A 14,468-nucleotide genomic window follows, 5' to 3' on the forward strand; every position below is an offset into this window, starting at 1 on the left:
GTTGTAAGGTGCACTAGGTTTGCCATGTGAATAAGAGCACCGCTGATGCATTTTGTATCAAAGTTTATCCTGTACTAATAATAATAATAATAATAATAATATTTTAATTATATAAAAGTACATGTATTTCATACATGATAGAGTGGAGAATTCATACATAAGAAATGTACATTACAGAACGTCATTAATACGCTGCGTGCCTCGATCATAGCGCAAAGATAATTAGGTGATTTGTTTAAAAGTTTACTGGGGTAATGCTTAAAACTAAATGAAAAGTTACCATTTTTTTGTTAACTAGATTTAGCAAATAGTTTACAAGTGATAGGATTTAGAAACTGCAGTTTTTAGAAATGGTACGAGTATAGTAATTAATGTTCACAACACCAAAAACAGGTAAATATGTTGAACAAGGAAATATGAGTAAAATTGGTTACATACTGTCCACAGAGTGGGGTATGTAGACAATCACAGTGGTAAGTGGGCACACAAATAAAAAATACAAAAACTTTTAATTATAAAAGAACTTCATTTCAGCTATCTGTGCTAAGTAGACAAACTGGCCTAAAACACAGCATTCTTTTAAGATTTTGTTAGCTGGTTATTTTTTCTGGGGGGAGCCCCAGAAACATAGGGGTTTCTATAGGCCATTGCTTCCCTTCCCTCTCTGAGGGGGCCAGGTTTTGGCTGTGGTCCCCGGTAGGCCCTAGAACTCCATTCACATGACTGATGCCAAAGTCTGACATTAGTATATCAGCCTGGTATAGCTCCGGGTCTCGCCCAGAAAATGGCGTTTCATTACGTTCAATGCTGGGTTTTTTAGTTATGATTTGTTAAATTTTTGTATTTTCTGAGTAAGTGTAATTAGATGGTAAGGATAGAAAAAATTGACCAAAATGATGCCAGTAGGTACAGCTTCAGCAACAGAACTAAGGTGGCGAGTCAACTGAGGTCTGGGGCCGGGTCCCTGGAACTGTTTGTTTTATGGAGGATGAGGGAACTAGTTTGTATAGTAGATCCAGAGGCAAAAACAGGGACTTAGGATGCTGCTTGTAAGTCAGCTGTTCAGAAGTCGAGACCCATCGTATAGCATGTGATACCCTGTGTGCAAGTTTTAAGAGATTCCTCACATGACATCCTTATTTTGAGATGATTTCGGGGCTTGGCATCCCTGCAGCCCGGTCCTCCCCTTTTCGTTATACATCCCCAAGAAGCAGCCCGTAGCAGCTGCCTAACTCCCAGGTATCTATTTACTACTAGGTGAACAGGAACATCAGGGTGAAAGAAACTCTGCCCATTTGTTTCCGCCTCCACCGGGGATCGAACCCGGAACCTTAGGACTACGAATCACAAGCAGTCCACTCAGCTGTCCTACCCATAAATCTGAAATAAAAAGAGGAATTGGTGATGTTTGAATCCATCCTTACCATTATCAAGTCATCAATTCTTTTATTTTCAGATTTGTGGGTTAATGTCTAGTTTTCAGCCACATTATTGTGACTTACTGTCTGCATTCCTCACATTATGCAGTTATCATCTTTTGTATTTACACCAAACTTATCTAGGAAGGTCTAAGCCACTGACTTCCTGAGGATGACAAGTAGACCTACCAGTTCCCTATTTTGTTATATTGTATGAAATCTCTGAATACTATCTTGCTATCTCACTTTCTAACAGTACATAATTATATTGTAACTAAATTATATTTTATGCATTTATTACTTCAGTATGTTAAAAATAGATAGGGGTGCAGCTACTCATCACATAGTGTAGTGCAGTAGTTTAAACTTCTCCTGTTGTTGTTGTTGTTGTTAAAGATTCGCTACCTGGAACAAAAAGTTCCAAGTAACACGGGCTATGGTGAGCCCGTAGATAGTTATATATAACTTCTCCGGTTGTAGTACACCTATGTGGACTCCAGTTTATGGCCGACAAGTTAAGCACAATGGAAGTGTTGCCACTTTTGTTCCTCTAAAATAATTGAGAGCCTGAAAACAAATGAATCACTAATAACTGTCTACTCCTGTTCTGGCCATTTATTCATACTGAACTATTTGACTTGGTATTCACTGTGATCACTTCTAACCCTCATTTTCAGCTGATTTAAAATTATAATATTACACTGAACTGTCACTTTAGTGTTTACGTGGATTTCTGATGATGTGTTTACTCACGAGTCATTTACTTAGCAGAATTTTAGGGAAATTAGAGTATGCTAATTTTCATGGGCCTATTCCCACACCTTAATATTCATTAAATTACATTTCTCCTATGCTGAATTCCCTAACCTGGGAAGGTTCTAGTGCAACTTAACCCCTAACATCAAGCTATGGATTTACATGCATGTCTGCCAATGCACCAAAAAATTCAGCAAAATCCTCTTCCTTATACCTGTAGAATGATTAATTTGAATGCTAAATTTACGAAAAAGTGGAAATAAAATGAATATCTACATTGTAGCTGGTTTTGTACAGTGAATAAGTTGAGGATGTGGTGGCCCAGCCTATCTGTCAACACTTGACTTGCTCTCGGTGTTAACTTTGGATGTCTAAACAATCAGTTTTACACTGACATGCATGTATCAGCAAGAACATACGAACTAAGAAACTGCATAAGGCCTATTGGCCCATACAAAAGTAGCTCTTATTTATTATCGTGGAAATAAATGGAAGCTGCCTTATAGCCCATACTAGGCAGCTCCTATTTATATCCTGACAAGTGTCATTCATATATATATATATACTGTATGGTTCTATTTACCCACATGAGGCAACCCCTATTTATATCATCCTAAGCTCATTCATATATGAGCCAATAGGCCTTCTGCAGTTCTTTTATTAGGTTCAAATGATTGGTTAACTTGGTGTACAGTACTTTATTACAACCAACCATAACTTTGAAAACCATAGGAGCATAATCAGTATACATACCATGTACTGTAATTATAAAGGAATTTTTATGCCATGATTACTGTATTAGTATAGTAACATTTGCAACAATAACCACCTTTGTGATTTAGTATAAAAACGAAATACTGTACAGTGGAACCTTAGTTGACGAATGCCCCTCTTTATGAATTTTTTGGTTTATGAGATCAATTTCTTTGTAAAATTCAACTCAGTATACGAGCTTCGCCTTGCTTGGCGAATTTGTTGATACATGTATGGGTCGACTGAGTGTGTGGTTCCTGGTGGCATGGGCAAGGCGCACATCAGTTTACCTGTGTCTCCCGCCTACTGACAATTGTGCTTGAATTCTTTGTGCAGAATTTAATTGTTTTTGTGCTTTTTTTGGTTTCTGAACATAAAAGTAATTATTATATATCACGCCATGGGTTCCTAGAAAGTCAGTGGTAAAGTTCAACCTAAGAAAATAGTTGAGTAGAGGCAATAGAGGATGTTCCTTCCTCATTAAGAAAATGTGTGCAGTATGGGAGGAACTGCAAAGTTTTGCTGATAAAACTCGCCCAGATAAAGCTGTACCAGGCTTTTGCATTGATCTTTTTAATGAAAGTGTGATATCTCATTACAGACAATTGTTAAAATGTAGGGAACAACAATGTGTCTTTAGACAGATTCTTAGTAAGACAAGCAAGCAGTGAACCTCAACCAGGTCCTAGCCTGCAAACCATAGGAGAGAGAGTACCCCAGAAATCTTATCAGTGCCTGATGTTATAACGGAAGGGGACTTCCCTTCCAAACACCAACACCTCTCCTCACCGTCTTCCATACACCAACAAGAGTCCTCATTAAAGATAAGATATACTTGTACATACTGTTGTACAAAATATAAGTAGTAGTATGTATAAAATGTATTTTTAAGTTACCGTAATCTGTTTCACACCCCCGAAAATATTAATTCAATTTACATTATTTCTTATGGGAAAATTAGTTTTGGTTTAAGAACCGTCTCTTGAAACTGATTAAATTCATAAACGAAGGTACCACTGTAAGTACCATTCTTAAATTTCTTTTATGATCTTCAATTACAGGAAAATGGTGGAAAGTATCATAGACAGCTGCTTCTGGGAGGAAGCTTTCATGCCCTCACAAGAAATTTTAGTGGAAAAGCAGAAGAATGGGAATTTAAGGCTGCTAGTTAAAAACTATCCAGACTTAGTCAAGAGCGTACTGGACAAGTGCATACCAACTCCAGCTGTTACTGAGTGCGACAAGACACTGCAAAAGCCACAAAGATGTTACCTAGTGCATTACCTGGATGAGGCATACCCAATACCAGGTATAAAATGTGATTAAAGGGAATTTATTATTGCCATCCATACACTGTATTTTGTTAATATATGTTCTGGAGTCTTCTTTCAAGCTACCCACAGGTGAACCAGGCATGAGCCTGTTTCACCCCTGCCTTTTTTATATTTTATATTTATTGCATAATATATTTTCTGGGGAGGCTCCATAGTGGCTCCCTGTTGCTGATCACCTGGATAGCTCCACACATGTCAAATTATACAAGGCTCTTATGAGTCATTAAAAACCTACTAGGGACCAGAAGCCAAGTCATGGCTCACCTCACAGAGGTGGAGAGTAGAGGATAACCACCCAAAAGGTAGAACAATACAGAAGACAATAGCAAGATAAAGTAAACAAAACAAAAATTGACCTCCCCTACATGAATTAGGATTATTGTATCCAAGCATGGAGACTTGTATTCAGAAAGACATTGGTGCTGAACTTTCTTTAAAGCAGCTGACAACAAAGATCATTCCAGATCTACGTCTACTATCATACCAGGAATTGTTGAGGGGCCACAGAGCCAACAACACTGCAAACTAGACATAACAAGGCTGATCATATCCAAACATTTAAATATGTTTGATATTGAGCCAGACAACTTTTTCAAAAGGTCAAATGTAACACACACAAGGAGCAATGGTTTCAAGCTCAGCAAGCCACAATGTAGAACAAAACAAGAGATGCTTTTTCACCCATAGAGTTATAAACCCACAAAACCTCACCGAAGCCATAAATACCAAAACACTGCTGAATTTTAAAATCAAGCTCGAAAAATCTTCAGAACAAATGGGGAGACCTTTGACAAGCTGCCAGCTTTCTGTCCTCCTCGAGGCCACTAGAAAGAGTAGCCCTCAGGTAAATCAGACTTGTTAAGAGCTCTCCCTCCCAGAAGTTTTCTGAAGCATGTACCCTATTCCTTTTCTCCAGAGCATGATCTGCTTATCACTTTACAATTATATCCACAATTAATGCTGGGTGCAGTGGTAAATGGTGAAATAATGGTGCCAAGTCGTCCAGCCCTACACAAAGCTGGAAACCAGGTTATTCTCTGTTGCTAGGCAAGCTGTTGAGTGCTAACCACTGCACCAAAGGTTTTTACACCAACTTAAATTAAGAATGTGTTACATCAATTAAATAAAAACATGTAACAGCATACAACCTCACAAATGATATGCTCGATGAAACTAAACGTAAGATTTGGTATTACTTGTGTTAAACACTTTTAAGATACCCAACTCATCAATTCTTAATTTTCAGATTTGTGAGGTTTTGATCTTTTCTGGACCATTATCAAATTGTGATAATGGTCCGGAATGGACCAAAACATTGTCAATTCCCCATTTTCAGATGTGTGGGATGGGTGATTAATTTTCAGCCACATTATTGTGAATCATTTTGAAATCTTTTAACTGCAGGAAAAGAAGAAAGTGATGATACCAAACAAACAAGACCACAGGACTCACAACCAAGACAGCCTTTTGAAACAGAGTGTGGAGGGTTGGCAGCGGGAGCAATAGTGGCCCCGGTGGACCAGGCCTGGCGTTCCGACCACCTCATGGAGTGGATCCTTCGATACAACCACCACCACCTCCTGCAGCACCCGCTCATCACCTACTGGCTCCGATACAAGTGGCTCAGCTACATCAGAATACATCACTATGTTTGTCTAACTCTGACCTTCCTCTTGGCACTTCTCTTAACAATCTTCACTGCAATATCTTGGTAATTATGTGGCTATTACTGCATGTGGCTTCACTTTTACATCCTGAAAATCACAAAGAAATCTAACAATTTGTGTATACTGACAACTATACAAGAGCCTAATTAGCAAAAGATTTCATGTCATGGTAATAACACTATTAATTTTGTCCAGGTAATTACATAAAGCTCTTAAAGGATATTTGCTTATAATTTTTATTTTGAAATTATCAGGGTAATTCTAGAGGATTATTTCAGGCAGCTCTTCCATATTCTGGTATCATAATTACACAAGGTTCATGAAAGGTGTATTTTTAAAAGTTGATAATTTTCAGCAAAGTGTACCCTATACAAAAAACAATTGATCACAGCACCAAACTATAACATCACCATTTCATTCTTTTAATTTTTATAGTAGCATACACACATTAGGTTTTGTTTCTCGTTGTTGGGGACAGGAAGCCTGTTAGCTTATCAAGGTCTCCTTAGACCAATGCTTGACCTTCCCCAGGATGCAATCTACAATAGTTGTCAAAATCCTGTGTACCTATTTACTGTTAGACAAAGAGGCATCAGGTATAAGCAAACATGCCCCAATGTGTGTCCTCATGGGGATCAAACCCAGGACCATTCAGTTGAGCGAACTATATTATAGGATACGATAGGTTGGGGTTGGTTTAAGTTAAATTTATTGGGCCTGTTAGTTTGCAGTTCTAGTAATGCACTAAATTTTGCTTAAACTATTTTTACCTTATCAGTCTTCAGGCTAAATATGCAAGATCTGTTAGGTTATAATTAATATTGTTATCCTGTACAGTTATCTGAATATTGTAGTGCAGTGCCTTATTCAATCAACAGTTGCATTTTACATTTACAGTCTCCATAAATCACTTACTTCAATGGTTTAAATTAATAATAATAATAATAATAATGATAATAATGATAAAATAAGGTGGCTGTATGATGGGACTGAACCCGCAAACTTGAACTCCTCTGAGCACACACACCTCTGATTGGATCACGATGGGCTAAAAGTATTTTACCAGAAATACTACTTGGCTTACTTGGAGTTTAGAATTTACCATCCAGTACCAAACCCTGTGTAAGTCAAGTAGTAATTCTGGTAATATACTTTTAGCCCATCATGGTCCAGTCGGTAGTCCGTGCGTCCAGAGAGTTCAGGTATTCAGGTTCAGTCTCATCACACAGCTACCATATTTTCTCACAGATACATCATCATGTGCTCTCAAGGTGAATAATGATGTTTGAGATTCGGAAGCATGCATATCTATAGGGCAACAATTAGATTTTGTTCTGTACATCTATATTATAGAGCTCATATTGTATTGTTTATCTAGGGACTGGGCATATATGGAACACACATACAACCTAACACGGTCCTTAGTGTGCCCTCCTGGAGATGAACAGCTTGTTGGACCAGAGGTGAAGGAGCTTCTACAAAAAGAGGGCAAAGTCCCTAATGTCCTTGGCCACATAATTGTTTTCATGTTTGTAATTGGAATTCTGCATGACATTTACAAAATAACAAAGGTAAGTAAGTTTGCTTTAACAAAATTAAGTATTAAACATTTTTATTTAGTTTCCTATTATCAAGGGGGGGGGGCGGTCAGGCAGTCTGTCAGGTTCACGAAGATCCCCCTAACAAGCAACGAGTACATACGTGAATATTAAAGTTGTACAGTGGTACCTTTATTTTCAAATTTAATCCATTCTCAAAGACAGTTTGAAAACTGAAACAAAGTTTCACATAAGAAAGTGTAAATTGAATTATTCCGTTCCACACCACCAAAAATGTTAACTTAAAAATACATTTTGTATATACTATACTACTTATACTTGTACATACTGTAGTACAAAATATATCTTGCCTTTATTGAGGACCTTTGTTGGTGTATGGAAGACGGTGTGGAAGGGAGGGGGGGGGGAACGAGGAGAGGTGTTAGTGTTTGGAAGAGGAGTCCCCTTCCATTACAGTATAACATCAGGCACTAATGACATTTCTGGGGCACTCTATCTCCTTCGTTTTGCAGGCATACCACTAGAACCTGGTTGTGGCTCACTGCTTGCTTGTCTTACTAAGAATCTGTCTATAGACATATGTTTTTCCCTATGTTTTAACACTTGTTTGTAGTGAGACATAACATTGTCTCGCTATGAATGTTATAGAGAGACAATGTTATGTCTTTTGTTATTTCTCTATTGTCATCTGCACAACTACTTTCTTGGGTTGAACTTTACCACTGACTTTCTTGGAACCCATGGCATGATATATAATAAGAACTTTTATGTTCAGAAACCAAAAAAGCACAAAAAACAATGAAAGTCTTTACAAAGAATTCAAGTGTGGTAGTCACTAGGCAGGAGACTCTGGTAAACTGAAGTACGCCATGTGCTTAGTCGGCGCATATTTGTATCAATAAACTCGAATACCGAGCAAACCTCGAATACTGGGTTGATTTTTTCAACGAAATTGAGCTTGAGAACCGAAAAATTTGAAAAGAGGGGCATTTGAAAACTGAGGTTCCACTGTATAAGTATTTGGAAGAGTGTACTTTTGTAAGTCCCACATTCAATGCTAGTATTAAAACTAAACACACTTGTAATGTGCATTGATTATATACTAGTGGTTGTACATGATAAAAATCTTCCTGATAAATTAATAATAGAGTAAATTAATTTTTATAATGAATGTTAAGCTAATGTTAAAGTTAGTCAAATATTTAGATTCTATTTTCTTTGGAAACTCCTTATAATTCCCCTGAAGCCATCTCGGTGAGATGGCTTCCAGCTACTAAGTCATATCAGGGGGGCACATAACTACAGAATGTACCCAAAGTTGCTACACTTGCAGCATCATTGGCTAATAAACTACAGTTATGCCTCAATAATTTTTACACTTGATATGTTCTGTTATATTTATACAATTGTTCAATCATAACTTTTTTTTTACCCAATACACTACTGTACCACTATTCCATGCCACAACTACTGTACTTTATTCTTTTTTTCTTTACAACATTTAGGGAATGTCTAAAAAAGTAATTTTGTGTAACTAGTTAAAAAAAATTGTGACATTGAATTTTCAACACTTCTACTTCCTCTCTGATGTACTCGAATTTTCCAGATATATCAGCTGGCATACAATCTTGCACTCTTCTCACGTGATTATTTGGCTATTAAAACCGAGTGCCCAAGTTCTTATTTTGTGTGAAACATTGCAAAACTAAAACTGTATTTCTTGTTAAATACAGGAATTGTTATACTGTAGTTTTAAATAAAATTATTGGGATTGTGATGCCAAATGTTACTTTTCTTTACAGCTGAGAAAAAGGTTTTTTAAAATAGAAAACATTTTTCTGCCGTGGGCTGCAACCAGCATCATTTTCATTAGCAATTTTACATCCTGCTCACGAAACACCTTTGTACGAGAGGTATGATAAAGAAGACTTTTTTACAAGTACAGTACAGTATTCAGTGCAACTTATGCTTTAGTTCACACAGGCAGCCCATGATTTATGCAGTATTAGGGTATGTATATTTGGTGGTATGCAGATAAATACTTTTATACGAAGTTTCAAAGTTGGATTTTTAAATCCAACGCAGGTTGAGCATAGATAAAATTTTAACATACCTAACTTGAGCAAGTTTTCAAGTCTACCACTTTCTCAGCAGAGTGATGGGCTCCCACAGAGTACATTCTTGTGTTTTACGAATATTTTGGGTTAAGTGGTATTCATAAATCACTGCTCATCCCCAAAATTCTGGACATCATTATTTGCTGTATTTGTCACTGGAAAATGAATGAACATTAGATAATATTAAAATAAGTGCTTCATTGCATTCTACCCTCAAAAAATGATAGAACATTTAGCTATTATGGATGGAATGTATATATGGACCATTGTATACAAGGTATTGTATACAATTATGTACTGTATACAATTGTATACAAGGACCATAAACAAGACTTATGTTTTATGCTACAGTATTGAAATTCTAAAGGGCATAACAGAATGAAAGACTGACCCTAAACCTAATTGGTCCTATACCTAACAATTTAACGCCTAATTTAGTGCAGACTATAGAAAATCTAGAAAAGAAAAGTCTAGAAAACGTTAGGTTTGGTTGTTGCATTTTTTTTGTCTTTACAAAATGACTAGTACAAAATGTGGACCATTTTTTATGTAACAGGCCATATTTTGTACTTCCATCCATAGTAACTATATATACTATTATTTTAGAATGAAATTTTTTTAATTAGTAAAAAGTGGAAAAGTGAGGCCATTTTGAAGGTCTTTGGAATGAAACTGTTCTCATGTAGTTTGATTTTTTGTTGTATAACCTTTGTAGGAACATAACCCTCGTGCAAATCAAGGGCTGCCTGTATATTAAAGCATATACACTACAGTATTTTAATGATAATCTTTAACAACAAAGGTGACTGCATGTAGAAATGCAGCTCACACCTGAATCTGAAAAACTGCACATTTAAAATGTATGAACAGTTTATAGATATGTTCATGTTTATATAAAGACACATCTTATGTTACAAAACAGACTATAAACTAAGCTTCAAGTACTGTCTTTGAAAGCATGTTCTTTTTGCACATGATTTGCATTTTGTCTCTTATTTTAACTAGCATACAAATAATATGAAGTTATACAATCATATTACTAAACTCTTTGTTTTACATAATACTGTATTCTCTTTATAGGTTCCTATAATTTTTAATACTAACACTTACATAATGGTATTTGGTCAGGACTGGCAGTGGCAAGTGGGCGTGGTGTCTGTGCTCACATCCTGGATGTGCCTCATCATGCTGATGAGGAATGAACGCTGCTGCAGCAATTTCTTTCACCATGCCATCCACCTTTTTCGCACCCTCTTCAAGATTATCTTTCCTCTATTATTTGTAGGAATTGTGATATTTTCTGTTTATAAAATAAGTGGCAAAGGAAAAACTGCTAACAATCAAGCATTGAATACTTTCCTTAAAATATTTTCATATCAGTGGGTCAATACGACATTGTTTGTCACATTAACCATTGTTATCTGCTTTGTAATGTTAGATAACAGTAGAAATAAACAGAGAAAGGTGAACAAGGACCTTCGCACTCTCGCTTTTGTGAAGATGACAATGGACTTTGACCTCCTATATCCTATCTTGAGGAAGAAGTATTATGTTTTTTGGATACCAGAGGATTATAAAGTAAACTTCAGCAGCCAGTGTAACTGTCTTAAACAACATTTACCTAATCAGAAAAAGCAGTTTGAAGAGTTAAGTGAGAATGAGAGAGAGGTTTCAGATGAAATACATGATATAAGTGAGAAAATTGATAAGCTTCAGCAATATATAACGAAACAATTTGAGCTTATTAATGCAAACAGGTAGAAATATGCAGCAAGAATAAGTAGCAGGACTTGTGGGGTGGGGATAATCTACCAATGATTATTTTATTAAATATATTTATTTATTGAATGGACTGTAATTATTTTAATTGATTAATTATTTTATTAAGCGGAATGTATAGGTTATTATTTATAATCACTGATAAACTTCCACTTCACACATTTGGGGGTTATGTTTGTTAAATTTTGTTATATTGTACCATATTTAAACGGTTAACATTATTATTGTCACTCGACTGTATTTAAACGTTAGTAGATGTGATAAGGCTATAATTCACTTATACTAATCTGACTAGAAGGCTTCAAAAGTTATCATGGAACTGTTGTCGAACATGTGAGTAGGCCCTGCTGTAATGGCATCGTCTGTGTGCAATGTCGCCTAAACATTAATGGCAATTCTTCACTATCAATGTTGTCCCGACTCCACCCTGCCAAGATAATACAATGTGGATAGGCACAAACTAGACTGATTTATTATTATTATTATAATATTTATAATTTTATTATATAATTTTATTGTAATATTTATGGCATAATTTTGACTTGATTTACTCGAGTTAATTAATTCGCCCATTTTGGGCTTGGCATGCCATATAATCATCAAACCTAAAAGATCTTATATTGCCCAACTAAGAACTAGGTAAGACAAAATTTAAGCACTTCCCTGCAGTGTCATAGTCGAATACACCTGTAGAAATAGGTACCGATTATTGTGAATACCACCGGAGCGCTTCAATTAACACTGACAAATTACACGTGTTAGTTGGAAAGGCTTGATGTTGGCTGCCGCCTCCTTCCCGGTCAGAGGACACATCAACTGAATGGTTTATTTGTGGGTTCTAGTAATAATTGGAAGAGTTTTATTCTAACTGATGACTAATAATTTAGTAATGTGTAATTTATTAATTTCAGTCCTGAGCCTGTAGTATTAAATATTTAAAGTTTAATTATATGGATATTAAATTAATTCCTGCCACATGACAATATAATCTCATTTTCTGGAGAGATTGCACATATAGTTTGTTTTATTGCATAACCAAGTTATTTTAATGGATATTTTTATTAACCCCTAAGCTGCTCGGGGGGGCTATTTGGCCTTCAACACCCACAGGCGCAAAAAATAATCTTATAAAAGTGTTCATTTGTGTTCCCTGATCACGGGAAAATAATAATAAAAATCGTAAGTTGGATATTTTGGCTGCCATAGGGCGGGGAAGTCTGTCAAAAAAAAAAAAATTAAGAAAATGTATGAAGTATGGGAAGAACTGCAAAGTTTTGCTGATGACTCGCCCAGATAAAGCTGTAGCAGGCAGTTCCATTGACCTTTTTAATGACAATATGATGGCTCACTACAGACAAGTGTTAAAATGTAGGAAAAAAAAAAAGTGTCTTTAGATAGATTCTTAGAAAGACAAGCAAGCAGTGAGCCACAACCAGGTCCTAGTGGTATTCCTGCAAGACGTAAGAGAGAGTACACCCCAGAAATGTCATCAGTGCCTCATGTTATAATGGAAGGGGACTCCCCTTCGAAACACCAACACCTCTCGGAGAGCTACCCATCCTTACCATCTTCCATACACCACCAAGAGTCCTCATTAAAGGGAAGATATACTTGTATATACTGTAGTACAAAATATTAGTAGTAGTAGTAGTATGCATAAATTGTATTTTTAGGTTAATATTTTTGGGGGTGTGGAACGGATTAATTCAATTTACATTATTTCTTATGGGAAAATTTGTTTCGGTTTACGAACCGTCTCTGGGAATGAATTAAATTTGAAAATGAAAGTACTGTACCACTGTACAGTATGTGTATTTGATATGAAATGTATATATACATACACACACACACACACACACACTTAATGGTCCAACAAATGGCTACTAAAGTTCCACCCAAGTAAATGTAAGGTAATAAAACTATGTGGAGGGAACTGGAGGGGGGAATGTCTCCAAATTGGTATGCAGGGTACCGAATGGGAAAAGTATTTCTCCACGAAATGGACAGAGAGAAAGATCTAGGAGTTGATATCACACCAATCCTGTCTCCTGAAGCCCACACCAAAAGAAAACCATCAGTGGCTTATGCGAGGCTGAAGAGCATCAGGACTGCCTTGAGAAACTTGTGTAAGGAATCATTTAGAACCTTGCATACCACACATGCAAGACCAACCTTAGAGTATGTGGCTCCAGCATGGAGTCCTTAACTTGTAAAGCACAAGAAGCTTGAGAAGATTCAAAGGTATGCAATAGACTAGTCCCAGAGCTAAGAGCTATAAGTTACGAGGAATGGCTGCATGAATTGCACTTCATGTCGCTGGAAGACAGAAGAGTTCTGGGAGACATGATGAGCAGATAAAAAATTCTCAGGGGAAAAGACAGGGTAGATAAGGACAGATTATTTAACATGGGTAGTACTTGCACAAGAGGGACACAGGTGGAAACTGAGTATCCAAATGAGTATCCAAAGAGACACCGGAAAAACCTTTCAATGTCAGAGTAGTTAATAAATGGAATGCATAAGGAAGTGATGTGGTGGAGGGTGATTCCATACAGTTTCAAATGTAGATATGATAGAGTTCAATAAGTTTAGGAACCTGTACACCAGTTGATTAACTGTTGGAATGCAAGAGCAAAGAGCCAAAGCTCAACTCCCCACATGCATAACTAGGTGAGTGAGTAGAAGTAGAGAAGGCCAATTACTATATTCACAATTAAAAGTGTGTGGGGCAAAAGTGATAATCTAAAACAGTTCCTCTGCTAAAATTTGTTGTTTTACTGTATTTATGGAGAGAAACTTTCTCATATGCAAAAGTGGCACTCTGGACATGAATACATGAAACTTTTGTAGAGTTTAAATAAATGATTGAAAGTAATATCTTTGCAATCTAAGACCTAAAACGCTTTTTGGAGCCCCTCTATAGGCAGCTTTAGAAATATAAAATTTCTGGGACAAAACAGTAATGACAAAGTTTAAGATATTATTACAGAATTTAGGAATTATATTAATTTTGAAAGTAAAGAATAGTAATCAAGTATTTTTTGTAATCTAATGACACTCAATGGTAGTCCCTTTCTGTATAAAG

At 36.3% G+C, this 14,468-nt stretch overlaps 1 protein-coding gene and 1 long non-coding RNA gene across 8 annotated transcripts in view; one reads left to right on the forward strand and one right to left on the reverse strand.

Annotated features, from left to right (window-relative positions):
- LOC123761696 (ankyrin repeat, PH and SEC7 domain containing protein secG) overlaps positions 1-14,258 on the forward strand; it is a 59,764-nt gene extending 45,506 nt beyond the window's left edge. For 6 of the 7 annotated variants that reach the window (XM_069330652.1, XM_069330653.1, XM_069330648.1 and 3 more), the window contains 5 exons: positions 3,989-4,236; positions 5,666-5,972; positions 7,307-7,499; positions 9,290-9,400; positions 10,733-14,258. In XM_069330652.1, coding sequence (XP_069186753.1) covers positions 3,989-4,236; positions 5,666-5,972; positions 7,307-7,499; positions 9,290-9,400; positions 10,733-11,365 — 1,492 coding nt within the window. In that variant the 3' untranslated portion in view covers positions 11,366-14,258. Of the gene's footprint in view, positions 1-3,988; positions 4,237-5,665; positions 5,973-7,306; positions 7,500-9,093; positions 9,234-9,289; positions 9,401-10,732 lie in introns of those variants that run through there. The other variant, XM_069330654.1, reaches the window with a different exon arrangement.
- LOC123761697 (uncharacterized) lies at positions 91-10,852 on the reverse strand. The gene is made up of 3 exons (XR_006773250.2): positions 10,715-10,852; positions 9,601-9,759; positions 91-6,015 (listed from the first exon to the last, which is right to left on the reverse strand). It is a non-coding gene; the product is annotated as an uncharacterized lncRNA (long non-coding RNA).
- Positions 14,259-14,468: the final 210 nt, after the last annotated feature.

This window comes from Procambarus clarkii, chromosome 24, assembly GCF_040958095.1.
Source record: "Procambarus clarkii isolate CNS0578487 chromosome 24, FALCON_Pclarkii_2.0, whole genome shotgun sequence".
In the NCBI taxonomy this organism is placed as follows: domain Eukaryota; kingdom Metazoa; phylum Arthropoda; class Malacostraca; order Decapoda; family Cambaridae; genus Procambarus; species Procambarus clarkii.